At 34.0% G+C, this 21,069-nt stretch overlaps 1 protein-coding gene across 1 annotated transcript; it reads right to left on the bottom strand.

The window, feature by feature from the left end:
• Positions 1-18,023: 18,023 nt before the first annotated feature.
• Positions 18,024-18,752, bottom strand: LOC138338813 (uncharacterized). Its single transcript, XM_069289897.1, has one exon. It carries the CDS (start codon positions 18,750-18,752, stop codon positions 18,024-18,026), a length of 729 nt encoding a protein of 242 aa, XP_069145998.1.
• Between the last annotated feature and the right edge of the window lie 2,317 nt (positions 18,753-21,069).

The following is a 21,069-nucleotide window of genomic DNA, read 5'->3' as shown; positions in this document are numbered from 1 at the left end:
GCTCGTCGACCCCTTCGTTTGTTGCACACTGTCTTTTGACAGCTTTTAGAGTAAAATGTTTTGTTCTTCCTTGAGGGACCTTAGGTGGTCCTTGGGGAGTCTTACCCATACGTTTCAAACCTAAACAAACTCTAAGGTGTAATATAAGATTTTTTTACCAAGTTTGACTTTTATACGACTCTTCAAACTCCATGAAGCACCTAAAGTCATACTAGGTCATTTCACTAATCCTTGGACGTCGTGGTTGTCCCTTGAGGTCTAGGCTTTAATAATTCAAAATAAAGTTAATTAAATCAGTTTAATTCTTGAATTTTCATATTCACCATGTATAAGACTCTAGTCTAGTTCATGGAATTTCCTGGATGTTACATAACTGTTACTGAAAACCACCAAAATATTTCATCTCAACTCAACAACTCAATATTCATTGCTAGGGATACTAGAGGAAACATTCATGCATTAAATAACTTCACATAAAGACCATCCCCTATCATAACTCAAAGTTACACTAGTTCAAAATGGAAATAGAATCCCATTATACTACTCCCACTTAGTTCTCATTTTGAACCACCGTAGACTAGGCACATCACATCCAACAATTTACATAGCCTTCATTAACATTAGACATAAGACCAAAATGATTTATTAACACTAGATATAAAGTTAACTTACTTCATCAAAATCTTATAGTAACCCATTCATTCATTAAAATTACATGGCCACAATAAGACTCTCTCAAAATGGCTACTTGTGTAATGCATAGATGGCTTCCCATTCCACCACCTACCCTAAGAGTACACCCTTAGGAAGGCCCAGTGCATGAAATTAATTTGAATTGTCTATCTTGTACGAAAAATACCATGCGATTTTAACATGGAATCCCAGTATTAACCCTTACCGGATAAGGGATCCCCACTTGCCTAAGGTAAGGTCATTCATTTAGCCTTTACATGGAAAACCACTAGATAATCCTATGAGGGCACATAATGAAGGGATAAGGAGATTACTTCTGAGTACTACATCTCAAATGACAAAGAGAACCCATCTCAGGAGGTTAATTTTGGATACTACATATCTACTCACGAATAGTATCCACGCTTTGTCAAATTCTCTCGGTGCTAAGCATTAGTCTGCACGGAGTTTTAGGCTTTCATTACATTCATCAGATATAGGTTAAAGGATTGCTACTATATGCTACATCTAAGCTCATACAGAGTGTCTACCCAAATAGACTCTCATTCACTACATTTTCATTGGCTTCATTCATTCATTGTGTGTTTATGTGAGAAAACATTTTACATAAACACCATCATTCATGACATTTTATTCCAACTATGATCATGCTACGTTCGTCATAATCCACATAAAATCATACTTCAATTAGTCATGCTATCTTCATGACACACATTCATGACTTCATAATGCATATCTATACATATACAACATAACATCACTTTACTTCACATTCAATGCCTCTAAGTCATAATCACAATTCACATATATATTCATATACATAAACTAAACACAACCACGAGAAGTGGATCATACCATACAAGATTAATTCAATAAGAACTAGAACAATTTAGGTCAACTTACCATTAATCCATGCAAGTATTATATCTTCTTAATTCTCCAATAATTCACCATAATTAGGCATAAATAACAATAAATAACCATAATATGAAATAGTATAAAAACAATTCTAACAATATCTAATAACATTCATAAAAACCACTTCACAAACCAAAATTCTAGAATAAGGATGCTCATGGATCCATGGAGTTTTTAATTATAGAGCTATAAATTATCATTTTAAACATCATAATACATCCATTATAACCTTTTAATGCAAGAACTCATGCTTAGACTTCAAAATAAAAATTTTAGGATTTTGAGATCTGTTAAAAAGCCTTTGGATTGTCTCCTTGAAGGATAGAAGAATCAAGGATGAAATAAAAACAACATATTAGTGTAATCCTGAAAAAATTGATGAAGGAACCAACGAAAATCTGCAATCCTAGGTTCAATGTTGATTCAAGATCCCATGAAGTGTTGAGAGAACTTTATTTGGGAAACGGATTTTGATTTTGAAAAGTAAAGTCTAATTCTAGGTGTAGGAGTTTAATATAACTTAAAATACATTAGAACACCTAAAATAAATGTCTATAATTTTATTAGAATATGGGATGAATTGGGATGGCCGAGACCGTGGGGTCAATGAGTTGACAAGGCATGATTTTGGTTTGTCATTTTTGACTAAGACTCCCCAAAGTGGTGGTTAAGCTCCCACAACTATGTGTGGAGCCACGCCTCGTTTTGACAGGGTGTCTATTGGTCTAAGAGGTGTCGACTAGAGTCATCAATGGGACTATCTTGGTAGCTTCTTGGTTAACGTTTTGGGTCCTCCTTAAGGAACCTTAGGGTGGTCCTCGGGGATTCGTACACGGACATTTCGACCCTAAACAAGACCATATATATTCTAGGGTCTATTCGACTAATTTTAGACTTCAATTGACACATCAAAACACGTAAAATATCCAATCGCACACTAGCACCCACAAGACGAGTTTTCGAACGTTGGTCATTCTTTGACGTTTGACTTTCAAAATCTTTAAAACTGACTTCTAAATTTATTCTTAATTATTTTAAATCATTATTAACTCACAAAATCCATGTAAAACTCAAATTTATGTTAGTTCATTTTAAGTGTTATCCTTGTATTCAAAACAAATAAGATATATTTCGGCATTATTCTGAGCAACTTACTAAAGGTTTTTTCTAAAAGCTAGAAATCAATCACAAAGGTGATATAGTTCATTTGATCGATATGATCTTTAAAAGTGATAGGAAGGAGATACATGTCTTATTTCATTAATTATATTTGTTACATTCTTATTTATATTAATTTTAATAATTACATTTGTTAATATCATTTCGTTGCACAGTCTAGAAATTCATTCTAATATTGATCAGATTGCAGGAACATATATTTTATTGTCGATGGTTTTGGCCCACAGTTTTATGATGATAGCATTGTATATTAATGGTTTTCAATTTCCTATTTAAAAAATAGCTTGGTCATTAAGTTAGTTGTGGTGAATAAGTTTTTAGAGTTAATTTTCAAATTTTTAGCCTTGAGAAACTTCATTGAGTGTTCATAAATTTTTGGTAACAAGCTCATAGCTCTACCTTTTCCGACTAGTCAGCAACCATTAAGGTCCGCTCTTGCTTGATAGATTTAAGTTGTATCCCTTGGGCCCCCAATTTTCAGGGGTCTCAGATTTTCATCAAGAAAAAAATATGTGTTCATTGTTTTAATTAAAAAAATAAAAGTATAATTTTAAACTAATGTATATTATTTCATTATTTTTAACGTCATTCAAATATAAACAATAAAGAAAACATTATTTTATATGTTTACATTCTCTTCCCTGGTACTCGTATTATTTATCTTTTAAAATTCTTTTGCAGTTTGTTTTTCAATTTTTTATTTATAGTAATACACTGTGAAAAATATAAATTAAGAGAAAAAAAGATTAAACAAAGTGACTAACAATTTGTTTTTTGTTTGTTTCTTTTTAAATATTCAAGTATTACATAAACATATTAAAGTCGGGTTATACCAAGTAATCAATTTGTCCTATCATATTTTATGCTTCTAATTCTTAACTCTATGTAAGTTATGTTACAAATTTATATAATGATTGCCTCAGTAAAAGAATATTTTTAAATATTGAATTGCTAAAATATTACCTAAAATAAATAATTAAAAATGATATTAGAATAAATTCATTTTAAGAAAACATATCAAGTAATAATTTTATTTTAAAAAGTTAGAAAAATAAACAACTATATTTGATATTTAGATAGATTTTAGGCCTCAAATTATGTTGACCCTCCCCTAACCACCATCTAGACTTCTTCTCCAGCAGTTCTCACCACAAGACCTCCATTGCTACTATTTCCCGTATTTAAACCACTCAAAACCATCCCCCTTTTCCAGCCGACGAGAATACCGAAACCAACCACATTGGAACCCAGCTTCCACCATTTCCTCCCTTCCCTACAACCACCTAAAACAAGAAAACAATATCACTATAAACTAGACCCACCACGCAGCCACCATAACCCCATTATTTTTTCTTCTTTTTCCAGTGAAAAATTCACCGGATATGACCTCAAAACATATCCCGTGAACCAGTCCCCATCCCATTTCTCCGGTACAATTTTTCTCTTATTTTTCAAGTAATATGTTGCGATACAAACGAGCTTTGAGCTCCATTTCATCGCACTCCAGCGAACCTGAGCTAGAAGCTCCAAATGCTCAAGAGCACTGCACCCTAACAAGACAAATTAGTGATTCTAGCACCGCACAACAACTCAAACTTTACCGTTCAATAGTTGTGAGATTTCCAGAGCTGCAGTACTCAAATACACCATTGAACCCAAACCTTTCCGGAAAGGTTTCCAAAATTTAGTGGTTAATTGTTGACATCTATCTTATATGATACACAAAGGAACTCCATGGAGTGAGACTATCTATTGAATATATGATTTGGCATAATCTTCTGTTGAATTTGTATTCTTTACTGGTAAGAAATGGATTGATTTAGTTATCTAATCTACAACCACCCAAATTGAATCATGTGGCCAGCTCGATCGCGACAAGCCAATAATAAAATCCCTGTTAATCATTCCTCACTGACATTATGGAAGGGCTATGTTCTGAGCCACACCACCGGGTCTTTTATGCTCTACCTTGACTTTTTGGCAATTCAGACACTTAGCGACAATATCTGCAATGCACCTTTGCATACTATTTCACCGATAGACTTATCTTCAAATCAATTTAGAATCAAGATAGATTAATGGCTAAAACTATGAGCATTTTGTATGATTCTCTCTTGGAGTTCACCCACCTTTAGTACAGACAATATACCATAATATCTCTACACATCATCTCGATATTGTTCAAAATCCATCACCATTTGCTTATGAACATTTGTTTTCAATTCAAGTAAAACAGGGTCTTGTTATTGTTACTCCTTTACCTCACACTCTATTGATATTCAGCCCCTTTCATCACCACAACTCCACCTTCGCTGGAATCCGATTGACGCAATCCCTATCCGGAAAGTATATGAACTTTCTTAGTCAATTCTTTCTTTCCTTCCTCAACATGAGTTGTACTTACCATAAATAACTTGTTCAAAATATCAACAAGAATATTAGCCTTACCCAGGTGATAGAGGATATGTTTTAATCCTAGGAAAAATCTACCCACCTCCCTTGTCTTATGTTAAAATCTTTCTGATTTAAAACATACTGAAAACTCTAATGATCAATGAACACATCTATTTGAACACTTTTGAGATGGTGATACCATATTTTCAAAGCAAATACTACAAATGCTAACTCAAGATCATGAGTCAAGTAATTCTTTTCATTATTCCTAATTGTTTTGGAGGAATAGGTTATAAGTTTTCCATTCTGCATCAATACACAACCAAGTCAAACCCTTGAGACATCACAACACATAACAAAGCCTGTTGTGCCCTCTGGCAGGGTCAACTCTAGAAGTAGTAAACCTAGTTTTCAATTTTTGAAAGCTTTTGTCACAAGCTTCAGACCATTGAAACTTGAATTATTTTCTGAGTCAACTTAATCAATGGGATGAAATAAATGAAAACCCCTCCGCGAATTTTCTGTAGTTACAAACCAGTCCCATGAAACTTCTTATATAAGTTGGAGATGTGGGTCTTGACCCATTCTTCACTTTCCATCTTCTTAGTGTCAACTTGAATCCCTTCACCAGATATAATATGGCCTAAGAACACCAAAATCTAAGAAGTTTCTTATTCCGCACTTCGAAAGATATTAGGAATATTTCTCCCATAGAATATGCAAGTCCTCACATAATGTTATAACCTAGACAAAAATGAAATTGTGAGGCAACAGATAGAATAAAGACTAAAAAGGATGCTTTCGACAGTTACAAAACCACCAATTATCAGATTTTTTCCTCTTCTATTGTCAGAGGATGATCTCTCATTAGCAAAGAAGAAGGGTCATCAAACATTATTTTAGTAACTAAACCAAGGATCTTGATATTAGACAACACAAAGTCGGCAACAAACCTGACATCCCTTAAGGACATCTCCTCATCTTTATACATTCAACAATGTTTTTTTTTGTACAATATAGATATGGAAGAATAAGTAGAACTTCACTTTAATGTCCTCGAATACGTTTGATTTTAGCCCCTATTATGCTTCCGAGGTTTGTGTCTTTACATCCTTTTAATTTCCACTACTCCCTCAAATATTTTGAGGTTACATGTGTGTTAGTAAGAATGAAAGGACAATAACTATTGTTTTTGTTTGGGTAGAGGTTGTGTACATATATCAGCAATAAATTTCCTTAAGCGCTAAAAATGATCAGTAAATAAAATAAATGAAAGATAAATGTGATTTTATTAATGAATATGTGAGTTTAATTTTGTTGTTATCTTGATTCTTTTCTCCTAAGATTTTCCATATTTCAGGGCCTTCAATAGCATATTTCTTGAATGTAGGATGATGTAGACCTCTTTGAGATGTATTTGAACTTTGAAAACGTTGGGAAGCACTTTGTCATTGTAAGTTGATCTCCGAGAAGAACTTAGTTGACAACTTTGGTGAAGTGCTATATAGGTGGTGTTTTAGCTTTATCCAATTGCAGAATTCTTGTTAATGATTTTTCCTAATCCCTTTGAATATCATGTTTATCACCATTTAAGTTGTAGGTTGTCGACAAGGTGGCTTGTGATTGGCCAAATGATGTCATTTTGACACTTGGCCGATTGTGATTGGTTCTTGAATTTGATTGGGGTTACACCTCACTAGGACACATTGTGTTGGTCTTGGATACCTAGTCACTATGACATATGGCACGAGTTTGGTCTTCACGGATTAAATGGCCTTGGACATGAATTCAACAAAAAATTTACTTGGTATTTGTTTAGCCCTTATTAATTATTCAACCAAAATAAACATGGATTTATCCAAATTATGTATGAATTAAATACAATAAAGTTTGTGTGTCTCCAGATGTCCCTACTTCAAGCCTTTGTGAAGTGTAGGTTTGCGGATTCTTGATTTCGAGATTTGAAGTATTACAAATCCCACAATATCACTCTTAATATATTTTCTTGACTCTATTTCTTCTGATGAAATAAGTATCATGATACGGTTATTTGCAATCCCATTTCGATGTATTCCCAAGGACTTCTGTTATTTCAAACCAGTCGAGTGACGGTATGAAGGACTGTCTAGAGAAAGAGGGATAAAAAAATCAAGCCGACAACGTTGTATGAACATTAAGTGCAAAAAACATTCATCATAGACTTGAATACAAATTTTTACACCAACACTTCCACACAAATCCCCAAAGTTTAATTTTAAATAAAATAAAATAAATGGATTTGCTTTTTTTTTTGCCATGGTTAAACTTAGAAACGATTGACAATTTACTAATAACATCAAATTTTCATTCCATTTGTTGATTTTTTAAGAATTACTCTTCAAATCTTAAAGACTTATTGTTTTCATTTTGAGTGCTAGCAACATCAATTTAGATGAGGAAAAATTTATTTGATAGATTTCTTCCTATTTTACCACAATTTGCTTGTATAAAGAATTACAACGTGCATAAGAAATGCTATAGAATCACCTTTAATGTATAAAGGATTCATAAAAAATAACTGGAATAATACTTTTTAATTGAAATTAATACAAAAATTCAAACGATGCACAACCTTTTTCAAGTGAAACTAGACTCATATTAGTACAACATATCCAAAAAAAAAAGATTAAAAACATTTCGTATTGACAGGAATTGATTTTTGAAGTTGGCCTCCATATCAGGAAGTTCTCCTCAAAGTTAGTTATGCGCAATATCGCAAAAATGTTCCTTTCTCGGTGTAGAAGCATTCAAACGACGAGCAACATAATTATAGAGAAAGTAGACATTATTTTATTCGACATATACAAAAATAAACATAAAAAACTTTTTTATTAAGGGGAATTTATTTTCGAAGTTGATCTTCAGTTTTTGAAGTTCTACTCACAGTTATGTGCAATTTAACCAAAACATCCTTTTCTCTCTGTAGGAGAGTTCAAACAAAGATCCTCTTAATTCTGGAGAAACTAGACTCTTAGTATACAACTTATCCAAAATGAAAATAAAAATCTTTTTCATTTACGGGATTTGATTTTTGAAGTTGGTCATCACATGTAGAAGTTCTCTTCAGAGTTATGCACACTCTCGCCAAAACTTCCTTTTCTAAGAAACTATTTGCATTGACGGGGATTAAATTTTTAAGTTCGTCTTGAAATATGGAAGTTCTCCTTTGATTTATGTGCAATGTTGCTAAAACACCATTTTCTTGGTGTACGAGTATCCAAACGACGAGCAGCTTAAAAAATGAGAAACTAGACAATTTGAACTATAACATATAAAAAATAAACACAATTTTTTGTACTGACTGGAATTGATTTTTGAAGTTTGTCTCCTAATGTGGAAGTTCTCCTCACAGTTATACGCAATGTTGATAAAACACCCTTTCTTGGAGTAGGAGCATTCAAATGATGATCGAATATATTCTGAAGAAACTACAATCAATGAAGTACAAAACATCCAAAAAATTGTTTCATATTGAAAGGAATTGATTTTTGAAATTTGTCCATGAATGTGGAAGTTCTCCTTACAGTTATGGCAAATATGAAGCAACATCCACAATGAAGCATGAACTGTGTTGTTTCTCTCTATGACATCCTTTTAACTTGAACCTTCATGTTATTTAGTCCGATCAAGTTCTCCATCTTGTAGAATCAAGAATCTTCAGCAGCTACTACCATGTGCTTCATTACTTCTTCTTCTCTTTTTTTTTGTAGGTTCACAAAGGAGCGCCAACGATATTGATATCTTATCAAGAAGAATAATATTACACCATTAATTGGAAAGGAACAAGTGATGTACCTACACATCTTATAGTAGCCTTCGAAGATAATAATTTAGTGCATCATCTACTTTTATAATCGAGGATTTGACAAACAACCATTTGGTGCTTCACTTTAAACTTTAATTGTAGAGTTGGTTGAGACAATCAGCTTCTTTATATTTCATTGGAGATTTGAATAATCTTGCAGCATTTGGGCAGTAAACTTGTCACTTCGAAGTCAGCTCACAATTTCATCTTGGTAGACTCTTTAGTTTTGCACGTCTTTAGTAGAAAATTCATAACTCAAAGTAGCAGTGTTAAAATCATGAGTTTCTTATTTCGTTTGGAAGACGATTCAAAGAATCCTATTTTTATCTGCGTGCCCAAAGTAGAAAGTTCATAACTCGAAGTACGACTATTAAAATCAGAATTTTAGTTTTCTATTTGAAAGACGGCTCAAATATCAACAACATGTGAAAAATTATTACCCAAAGCTTCATGGATTTATACAAACATTTCTTCAAAGTAAAAATAATATTCTTCCCTGCGGAGTTCTTCAATGGCGTGCATCTGTGTAAGAAAATCATAACTTACAGTAGGAGTTCCTGAATCACAAGTGTTTTGCTGCGGAGAGGGATTCAAGAAATTCAATGTGTGTGACAATAACGATCAAGATTTTTATGAATTTTCACAAATAGACATTTAAAATTCTCAGATCCACTAAAAAATATAATGATTTTTTCAGATATGAACGGCCGTGGTAGAAAATTTATAACATAGAGTAGAAAGCTTTGAATCACGAGCAAATTTTTACATTGTGAAGTAGACTCCAAGAACTGAAATATATGTAAAAATGATGGTCAAAACCTTTGCGGATCTGTACAAACATGTCTTTGAAGTGAACTAAGAAGCCTTTATTAACTATTCTCCTTTCCTCATTTATGATTCATTTGAGCTCGAGTGTTAGCTACATGATTTTAAAGAGCTAGTGTGATGATCACGCAATGCCACCAAAGCCCCCTATTTTTTTACTCATCTGAATGATCTTAGAGTGGTAACTCCAAGAGCCTACGTACCTCGGTGAGCAGGAACAAGTAATATTGTAGGTCAAGATGATGAGTTTCTTAATGGACCTTACACGATTTATACTCTTGTGGGCAAAAAGTAACATGTAGTTTATGCTTGTACTGTATGCAGCATTTTAACTTACAGGTTAGGACAAGACGTTGTGGAGAATTTCAACCTGCAACTTAGGCTAGTGCATCCAGGAGCATTACTAGTAGTTTAGGCTCATAGATTGAGGAGGATTTCAACTTGTAGTTTAGGCTCATGTATTGAGGAGCATTACAACTTACAGTTTAGGCTCCTTGTGTCGAGGAGAGAATTTTAACTTGTACTTTAAGCTCATAAATCAAGGAGATTTCAAAATATACCTTAGGATCATACATCAAGGAGTAGTTCAATGTGTAATTTAGGTTTGTACATAAAGGAGCATTTCAGGGAAGAATTCCATCAATGTAACTGTCTTTCTAAACATTTGTGACGAAGAATTAATGTACTTAAATTTGGTGTTTGATCTTATGTTATCAGATTGTTGAAGCTAATTTGTACTTGATTTTGTGTTGACTTTTAAAAGTAGTAGTTAGAAGTACCTTTATTCTTTCGCCTTTCGAGAGCGGCCATGTCCAAGTATCACCACTCTCTTTACAAGATAAGTCATTTACTTTGCATGTGTTTGTTCTTTTCATCAAGGTGTAAACATTAACTATTTCAAACCTCCCAAATTGTAGTATCATGACACCTTTTGTATATTTGCGATACCACAAGACGTAGAAATTGAATCTTTTCTATGATCAAGTTTGAAACTAGAATGGTTAGTCACAGCTGCCTCATCATCATCAATGATGCTCTTTCCCTATCATACCAATTTCATGATCTTTTCCTTCAAAATGAAGCATATTGTTGTATGATGACCGATGATGTGGTTAAATTTACAATATATAGGATAATCAACTTTATTGGATTCTTTGAGTAGTTCAACTATCTGAGTTGAATTACTTTCTTGGATAACAACTCATCAACAACGCCAAGAATGTCAGAGTGGGTGAAGCGATACTCTTTCTCTCTTAAATCCTTCATTGGAGATTAATTTTTCACTTACCCAATTTGTTGATTAACCGAGAACGCTTTCAGTTTTAATCTCACGAATGTCTTCAAAGAAGTCGTGGTTACCATCATGGACTCATTAGTTGTGTAGTATAATAACTCTTTAAATTGTGTATCTTCTTTTCTTGTATTAAAAATATGTGATGTATTTCCATGGCTTGCAATGCTCAACTCCATGTCATGATCACGTGTACCTAATTCTTCAAAAGATTGAGGCTTAATTCCTTGAAGGATATATACAAGACCCCAATGCATCCCTTGTATTCAAATTTTAACTGGAAATATATCAGAAAATTGCAATATAAGATCAACAATCACCAACGATTGATTTAGCCCACTAAATTTCATCCTTTCTTTGTTTTGTGTTTGTCAGTTCCATTATGATCGTTGTACGAGGGTTACTATAGAAAGGATTCAGACATTGATTTTCTAGTTTCTCCCAACAATCAATTGATTCAGTCTCCATGTCATACTTATCAAAGACGTTTTCTTTTAAAGAATGTACACAATTCTTTACATGAAGATCACCATATGTACCGTCCTTTATAAACTCTCGACAAAATGTGGAATATGTTGTTTTAAATTTCCCCTTCCACAAAATTGTTTCAATTTTTGTGGTTGATATCCAATTGGAATTAGTAAACCCTCCATTAACTTACTATACGACACTGAATATCCTAAGGAATTTTTTGGAAAGCCACCATATGGAGATTTGATAGTGTTAACAATCATATCTTGCAGGCGTTGAACTAGTAGATTTACCACCAAAGTAGATTTATTTGCGGTTCGCGAGTCAACTGAGTTGGTGGGAGAATCAATAGTAACCTTTTCCTGAGTTGTTTACTTGTGATGTGACTCTCCAGATTTGTTGCGATCTAACTTACTTATAAGTTTGGCAATATGGATATTTTTGTCATTAATAGATTTCTTCAAGGCTCTAATGGTTTTCTCCATCATTTTGAATTTCTCATCCACATCAGTTCTTTCAACCTTCAAAGAATTAACCTTTATTGAAATTCAAGAATCTGTTCAATTCTTAATAAAATATGAAAAAGAAATATATTTTTCATATTTCTAAGCTAAGATAAAAAAAAAAGATTTGAAAATAAAAATGATAATGCTACAACCAGTCCATAAATTTTTCACCTAAATTGAAGTCATGGTGAGAAAGTTTATCAAACAACTTAGATGCAATGTTTCCCCTAGGCTTTGCAATTTTGAGTGTCTTCTGAAACTTGATCTTTCTTGGCATCTCCAAGGAAGTTAAATAGTCACATTCATTCAAGGAACTTGTCTAGAACTCGCGTCATGTTATTGGATCAATATCATTAAAATGACTAATGTGGCAACAATAGAGTCCTTGAATGAAATATGATTGATCTTTTTGTAGGCTATTGCAAATTTGAACTTGCTATTTTTTTTATTTGTAGGATGATGAGATGAAGAACAAAATCGGTCCCACTATCCATTCGAAATTTGTTCTCAAAAAATTTCCTTAAGCGCTGGAAATTAACTACAAGTAAAATAAATAAAAGATAAATGTGATTTTATTGCCGAATTTGTGAGTACAATTCGATTGTTCTCTAGATTCTTCTCTTAAGTTTCTTCGTGATTTGAGGGCCCTCAATAGCATATTTTTTAAATGTAGGATGACGTAAACCTCCATGAGATGTATTTTGCCTCTGTGAATGTGGAGAAGCACTTTGTCATTGTAAGTCAATCTCGGGAAGAACTCCATTGACCACTCTTTCGTGGAGCTATGTAACTTTTTGTGTAGCTTTCTCCAATTGCAAAATGCTTGCTGAAGAATTTTCTTAATCCCCTTAATGTCATGTCTATCCCCCATTTATAGTTGTAGGGAGAGGATAAAGTTTCGTTTAATTGGCCAAGAGATGTCATTTCAACACTTGGTGGATTATGATCGTTTCTTGCATTTGAATCAGGGCTTGACCTTCTTGGTGTTGGATACCTAGTTACTATTTAATGTGGCATGAGTTTGGGCTTCAAGGACAAATGGACCTTGGACTTGAATTTAATAAAAATGGACTTCTTTATTTGTAAAATTCAAATTAATCATGTTACCCAAATAAACATGAATATAATCCAAATTTTGTATTCAAATTTCGTATGAATTAAATCCAATAAAATTTGTGTGTTTTTGTCACGGCCGAAATCCTGAACCCAGACGAGACCGACGTCGTTGACCTGTCAGAGCTTGCATACAAGCCTGCATATGTCATCGTTACTTCATCTAGGTTAATTTTAGTGGAAAGCTTGCAGACTTTTTGTTTTCTTATTTCAACCATCTAATATAGAAATAATCAAATTAAAGAAGCAGTTCATAATTACATTTAACGTATTCTTGCCAAAACGGCACCAATACAAAGTCTGAAATGAAAGGGGAAACGAAACACTAGTGGAACATGCTCCACTATCAAAAGCCTACATCTAAGGTAGATATTAACAGTAGACATCCTTGAAAGCATGAGGGCCTACCAAATCCGATGAAAGCTCCATGACCGGATATTTGAAACTTCGTACTATAAGCTCTAATGTCCACCTGTGCCTGCACCTAAAAGAAGATATTTGTATGGGATAAGTACACACTTGTACGAAGTATGGGTATATGCAAGCACAAACCGAGGACATGCATGGGTAAGAATAGCTCTTTCCTAACAACATGATTTATTAAAAGTTAAGTCAGTTGACTTTCAAAATTTGGATTAGGAAAGGCAGTATATCGCCAAATTTAGATTAGAAAAGTCATGCCATTTGATTAACATGCATCATCATAGTTGTCATTTTTTGCAAGAAGCACATAACGTATTCCACATACATATCACGTAGTTCACATCATTCTTTTATATTCCATGAGACCTTGGAATAATGGAATTGACATTAGGACTTCCCAAAACAAGGGCTCAACATATGGGACCTCAACTAGGGATCCTTCTTTAGCAAACACAGAGTCTGTTTCATTCATTCATACGTACTTCATTTTCTTTGATATACTGGTGCAATCAATAGTCATACCTAGGATGTATTTTAAGACTCTCATTGGGTTTGATGTGCAATTACAAAGAATAACCAAGTGTCATTACTTAAGTCTAGCTCACGTCTTGATTATCCTATCCTAACACCTTCAGTATCATTCATTTCATTATGTTCATCATTTGAGTCTTTCCTAATTCTTTCTTTGGGAACTTTAACCTTAACCAACATAGATTATGTTAGCATCATGAAATCCAGTGTGTAATCCCCACATTGAAAAGAGGTGGAATCATCGGCCAAAGTGAACTAAAACATGCTAGCATATAAAGGGAATTGAACCCTGCTAGATCCCTATGTTTGAAGTATAGGTTCAAAGACTAGGATATATCAAGAGATCCATACCCGACATGCCACCCAATCTCATCTCATGAGAGTTAAGTGAACCTCCGACTTTCTGACGAAAGGTATCACCGCTCCTATCTTTCCTATCGGTGCTCAGTATAAGGTTCCATTACATTCAACTCATACATCATGGAAGTTGACTTCTAGTATGAGGACATCATTCCTCATTACATGATTTCTCATCTCATCATAAGTATTAATTATGCATTAACTTCAATACTTTCATTAGAGTGTTCGTAGCGACTGGTATCTTCACTAACTTTACACTCTCATAGCTGAGTAAATTTTGGTAACACTTAATTAGGCTTATTTGAGATTGCTCTCACATTTCATATTAGCCTCCTATCATATTGGTACATCTTTTATTAACGTTAGAACCTTTAATTTTCATAATTACTCACCCCTTTACGTGAATGTTCATTTAATCATATGCCAATGCACTTGGCCATTTAGTGTGTTTCACACTCTTCCTTAACCCTTTAAGGGTTACATCATATCATCACATACATATTAGGTTCACTTACTTATAATGCTAGACTTATGAGTCAACACATACAATCCATGAGGCTTCATTCATATGATTTTGTGGTACAAGACTTATGCATTTTGTAGATATGCCAATATATATATTTTGATCTTCAGAGGCAGCATTCATTAAATATTTACTTACATATGACTTATATGTCAATAAGGAATTGGGCAAGGGAACCCGATTTTGAATCTCTTCATTTCTTTTTCTCCTCTCCTTTTTCATTTAAGTCAAGGAGGTTGTGGGCTCAATCCCCCAAAAGCTCATTATTTTTCTTTTTATTTATCTCTTAATTTTCTCACCTATCCAATAGGTTATTGGTTCAACTCCCATTCTCCACATTTATTTTCTCTTTTATTTTTCTCCTACTTCTCTCATCCATTCAAGAGGTGGTGGGTTCAATCCCCACTCACCACAAATATTCTTCCTATATTTTTTCTCATTAAATTTTTATGTAATTTTCATTTGGTGAGATCATGGGTTAAATCCCTAATTACCTCACATTTTAAAAAAAAATTAAAAAAACATAGCTCATTTTCCTCATCCTTTGCCGAGACTCCAAATTTCCAGTTTGGTCTCTTCCAATCCATTTTCCTCTCAATCTTGTGTTAATATATTTGTTGTATCTTTGATGTAATGATTTCTTGGGTTCAATCCTTTTACATTCATTTTTTATTGCATTTTGTATAACTTTGTTTGGTCGAACCAAACTTACAAAATGCTGGAAATTTGTTTACGATTTTCAGCTTCTTTTAATCATCATTCATATGTTATTTGTTAAGGAATTTCGTGGATAATTTGGTGTATCTTTACCATTACATCCAGCAACACTACACTGCTTTTACACCTCATGATTTACACAAACATTCTCACATAAAATTCAACCATAAGAAAAAAACATATATTTTTTACGAATTAAAACCGAAAATCATGTCATGGCATACACATATTTTCACAAAATTTCGGCAGACATACTTCATAGTTAATATAATTCCGAACACATAATCATGATAAAATTATCACGAAATTCACACTTCATACCTAATCTACCAGCAAACATACCAATCTTAGATCAGTGATAGGAGCTAGTGACAGGGAACATGTAATGGGGAACAATCCTAGTTTCGAAATAGAATTATATGAGACTTAAGGGTCTCTTGGGAAAGGGACCAAGAGTAAGAAAACTCATACCTGATTTTAACATTTTTCAACACTTGAAATTGCTGCCCAAAACCCACCACCAATTAACGTCTTCCAATAACTCTCACACCTTACCCGACTAGAAATTTCGTTAACTTTTCGTTTCATAGATTAGCTTGTTCGTTTGTATTTTTGTAAGTTCTCCAAGTGTGAAGAACTTTTGTTTTTTTTTTTTGTTTTGTAAAGTAGATAGAAAATGTGAAGTTCAGAGTGAGGAAGACGTGAGACAGAGATAGATAGGCGTGAAAGAGAGAATTGTGAGGTAGTGTCCCTTTAAATCTACAACTTGTTGGCATGACTTAGTCAAATTAATTAGTAATTAATAATTATTTAATAAAATCTGATGTTACCTTTTTTTAAATAAGCCATTAACTATTAATTTATTAACTTAATCTACCAATTTAAATAAAACAAATTAAATCATTGCTCCTACGTAGGTTCAAACCCGGGTGGCGCAATATTTTGCTAAAAGGGCAATTTCAGCCCTCTGTACAAAAAATGCCCCTCCACCTTATTTAATTAAACAATTAATTACATATTTATTTTAATTATGACACTACCCTTATCTTGGAAAAATTCCATTTTACCCCTAGACCGTCCAAACATAAGATTTCCCCTTTTTAAGTACGGTAAAGACTCATCCGAGTAAATATTCATATTCGGAAGCCGTACATGGCTGGACCCAACGTTTCCTAGCTCAAATAACTCCCCAAGTTAGTTGGCTTGGCTGTATTAAGGGTTCAGAGGTCTGTTTCTATGCGCATCAATTCGTGTGAACCCGGTCTAATCGTAGGCATTCTAGACACATTAAGCGATACTTAACATATCCATTTTTAGGGTTGTTACATTACAACACATATTTACTCCTTGTGTGTGCAAGAATTTTCACAATTTATATATTGATTCTTATTTCATATTTTAAGCCGCATAAAATAATGCATAGATTTCCTACCTAACTTACATAATAGTATTATAAATAAGTGTAAGCAAAATTGCAACTAATTGTACGTTTCACTTGTACACGGTCTTTCTAAATAAAACAAAATACCATGTCTAATATATCAAACTATCTTAGAACTAGAAAGACATATTTAAATTATTGAGGAAGTTGGGTTATTATAGGTCGATTGAGAAAAAGTATCAACTTTATCGGATATCGAATATGTTTACTCTTGCAGTTATGGTAAGAATTCTAGAAGCTTGAACAATACTTTTAACTTAAGAAAAACATAACAAGTAATAATAATAAATATGGTCAATGAGTTGTGAAGTAGAAGAACCCTGAGGAACTCATGGGTCTTGTACACGCACCTAAGACCTATATTAATGCCTTGAACATACATTTCTACTTTTATCCCTAGTATAATTAACATTAATACCACCAAGGACGATTTCTCTAGGGTATTCAACTTTCTTTCAATATATAGTTTCAGAATACAAAATTTGTGATCGATGAGAATGAGTATTGATGGGTGATCTTAAAAATAAAGGAATTTCTGTCATGCCCCGAGCCTGCACCATGGTCGTGCTCGGCACTCGAGAATCATTGTTGGCCTCATGCAAACCCTTAGTCCTAATAAACTCTCTGCAGAAGACTTACTCAATATATGATTAACTAAAAAGTACTCAACTAATAACAAAATACTTTAACTAAAGTCTAATGATGATTGGCATAGAACATTGAATAATATTCAAACTAGCTATGAGGGGCAACTTAAGTTTTAAAAATTAACAAAATAAACTCGAATAGAATCTTTAACCACCTTTGGAATTTTTGTTTGGAGCCTTATACTTGTTTCCCATGGAAGAATCATATTTCACTAATTTTGGACTCCTCAATTTGTTGTGGATAGACAATGAGCCTAGAAATATCCATGTCAGTAGCATTGATGTACGACACTCTTTTCTCATAAAGCTAGACACTCCAATCACAAATTTGTTCATCCTAGACCTAGGATTGGCTTCCATGGTTGGGGCACACATAGAGAGTTGGGTGAATTTGAGAGAGTACTCTTGCACACTCATTCCCCCTTGACGAAGGTTCATGAATTCAACCATCTTCTTCTCCCTCCATTCTAGTGGAAAGAACCTATCTAGGAAAGCATCTTTAAATTCCTCCAAATAAGCCAAACCTCTTTCAAAGGGTCTCTCAACCCTCCATTGCTCAAACCACACTTGAGTAACATCTTTGAGTTGATAAGCGGCTAACTCCTCTTTATCCCTAGGGGTCACACCCGTAGCATATACCACTTTGAAAAATTCATCTATAAAACCATGTGGATCTTCATCCACCTTAGTTCCATGAAATGTAGGAGGGTTCATCCTCTTGAAATCACGAATTCTAGAAGCGGGAGTAATAGCATTTTGTTGGGGTCCAACTCTTTTGTTAGCTTGGGCAACAAAGTGATTGTTGACGACATGAGCTTGAGACATCAAGAGTAGGGTCAAGTTCATTAAGGCATCCCTCAACTCCGCATTAGTCATATCTCCTTGAATAAAAGGGGCTTGAGGCATAGGAGGCAATTAGGGCACTTAAGGCTCTTGAGGTTCCGGGGGTAGTTATAGTTCTTGAAGGGGAACCTCTTCATTTTCTTCCTATAGGCAAACAATACGAACTTGGACAACACAGGGAGGGATCCTCTCATTAGGTACACAACACTCCTGCCTTCTAGCGGTTGATCTCCTCGTATTCATGTCCTATAAACACAAAAAGAAGAGGTTGACAAAAGACACCTCATATGACTCAAATCTAAGGCACGACATAAGAATAGAGAAGAAAGTAAAACTTATATAATCCTATAGCCTTCTGTCCATGGATGTGTCGCAACTCACACCAATGACCAAGATACTACTAGATGTAGCTTATGAGACTTTAGAATATAAACTATTCCCATAACCTTACGCTCTGATACAAAGTCTGTCACAAATTGAAAGTACCACTTAGAAGTTATGAAAAACCCTCGATTTGTGGCAAGGCGTACTTGACCCCTTTGAAGTCTGGTACAATCCCTTTAACTATCGTTCATTACATAAGACATGAAAAGTAGTGCGGAATTAAAGCTTTTAAAGACATTAAATAATAAATACTGTTTCACATATATTTAGATAATCTCATCGTCAAAAATACAACTTAAAGACACGACATAATATCTTGGGGACACCCCCCTTTACATTAAATTGAAATACATATGAAGACTTTAAATAAGAAAATTAGAAAAGGACCATGCCCTCAAATATATGAGGACATACTTTGTCTTGAGAGGAACTTTCGCAAGCTTCACCTTCAAATCTTTAAAAGCTTACAATCTATACTTATAGAGTATAGAAAAGCATGGGGTTCGTACAAAACAATATACTAAGTATGGCATATGCAAAAATATGCGAAAAGGGACATTTCGGTAAAATGATATTTCAAGCAGAATAAGTAAAACATTCATAAATATAGAAGCAAAACATCATAAGGAACATCATTTAACACTTAGAGAAGGATTTCCATAATTTTAACAAAAGAATACACTTTATAGTAAAAATCACAAAATATTATCGTGACTCTATTTAATGCTTACAGTGAATTAAAAGACTCAAAAGTAGTGAACTTCTAAAGCACTTCCAATGAGGAAGAAAGAATCGTTTCTGTTGGAGTTTCCCCATTTAAGGTCATCATAAGACTCAGTAAGGGGAGACGTGAAGAAAGTATGCACATGCCTCCTTCAATACCCACCCAAGCAACCCTCAAGACTACCTCCCTTTTTGGCATACTCACTTGGGAGAATAAGCACCTACTCAAAGGCAATATTATAGAAGAGCGCCCAACAACACATGAAAAATTCCCTTTAGGAATGCCTACTTAATTCAATAAGTAGATGGCGTCCCTTACCACCACCTACCCTAAGTAGTACACTCTTTTAGAAGACTTGGCACTAAGACTCCCCTTTCGGAAAGTCCTACCTAGTGCAATTGATAGATAGCGTCCCATACCACCACCTATCCTAAGTAGTACATTCTTTTAAAGAAATTTAGTTCATTAAATTCAAATAAGACTCACCAAGACTCCCGTTCCAGAATACCTACCTAATGCACTGGATAGATATCATCCAATTCCCCTACCTACCCTTAGTAGGACTCTTTTTTAGAAGACTTATCACATTTATTACTTTTGTTTGAGGTTAGCTTAACCTATATAGAATATGAGAGAAAGACATGGAATCCAGACATTAACCCCTATCGGATAAGGGATCCTTACTTGCCTAGAGTAAGGTAATTCTTTTTAGCTTTTACATGGCTTTCCCAATATCTACACCTATGCGGGCGCATAGTTAAGGGATAAGGAGATTGCTACAATGTTACTCATTCTATACTAACGAGGAGTACTCATCTCATGAGGTACAGTGGAGTACAACATCTCAACTCACAAAGTATAACCACCTCTTCTTCATATCCTCTTGGTGCTAGACATAACCCCCACGGATTCTAAACATTATATACTATAAGTTAAGGATAACTAGTGAACCCCACATCTTAACTCACAAAGGTCATTCATCCTTCGACCTATCTTAGAAAGCTCTTACGATGTAGTAAAGTCGCTACTAGACATTTCATCTCAACTCTCGAAGAGTATCCACCTCAAAAATCCTCTATTTTCTCAACTTAGCTTCATACATTAATTTAAGTGTGTGTGCGTACTTGTGAACGCATCATGCATATAAGCATAATTTCATTCACATTAGCTTTTATACATGCTTTAGACATATATTCATCAATTCACACACTTTACATGCCTCACGAAATCATATACTTCACT

This window comes from Solanum lycopersicum, chromosome 10, assembly GCF_036512215.1.
Source record: "Solanum lycopersicum chromosome 10, SLM_r2.1".
NCBI classification, from domain to species: Eukaryota; Viridiplantae; Streptophyta; class Magnoliopsida; order Solanales; family Solanaceae; genus Solanum; species Solanum lycopersicum.
Note: the sequence above shows the minus strand (reverse complement) of the source record. Positions and strands in the feature narration are given on the sequence as shown.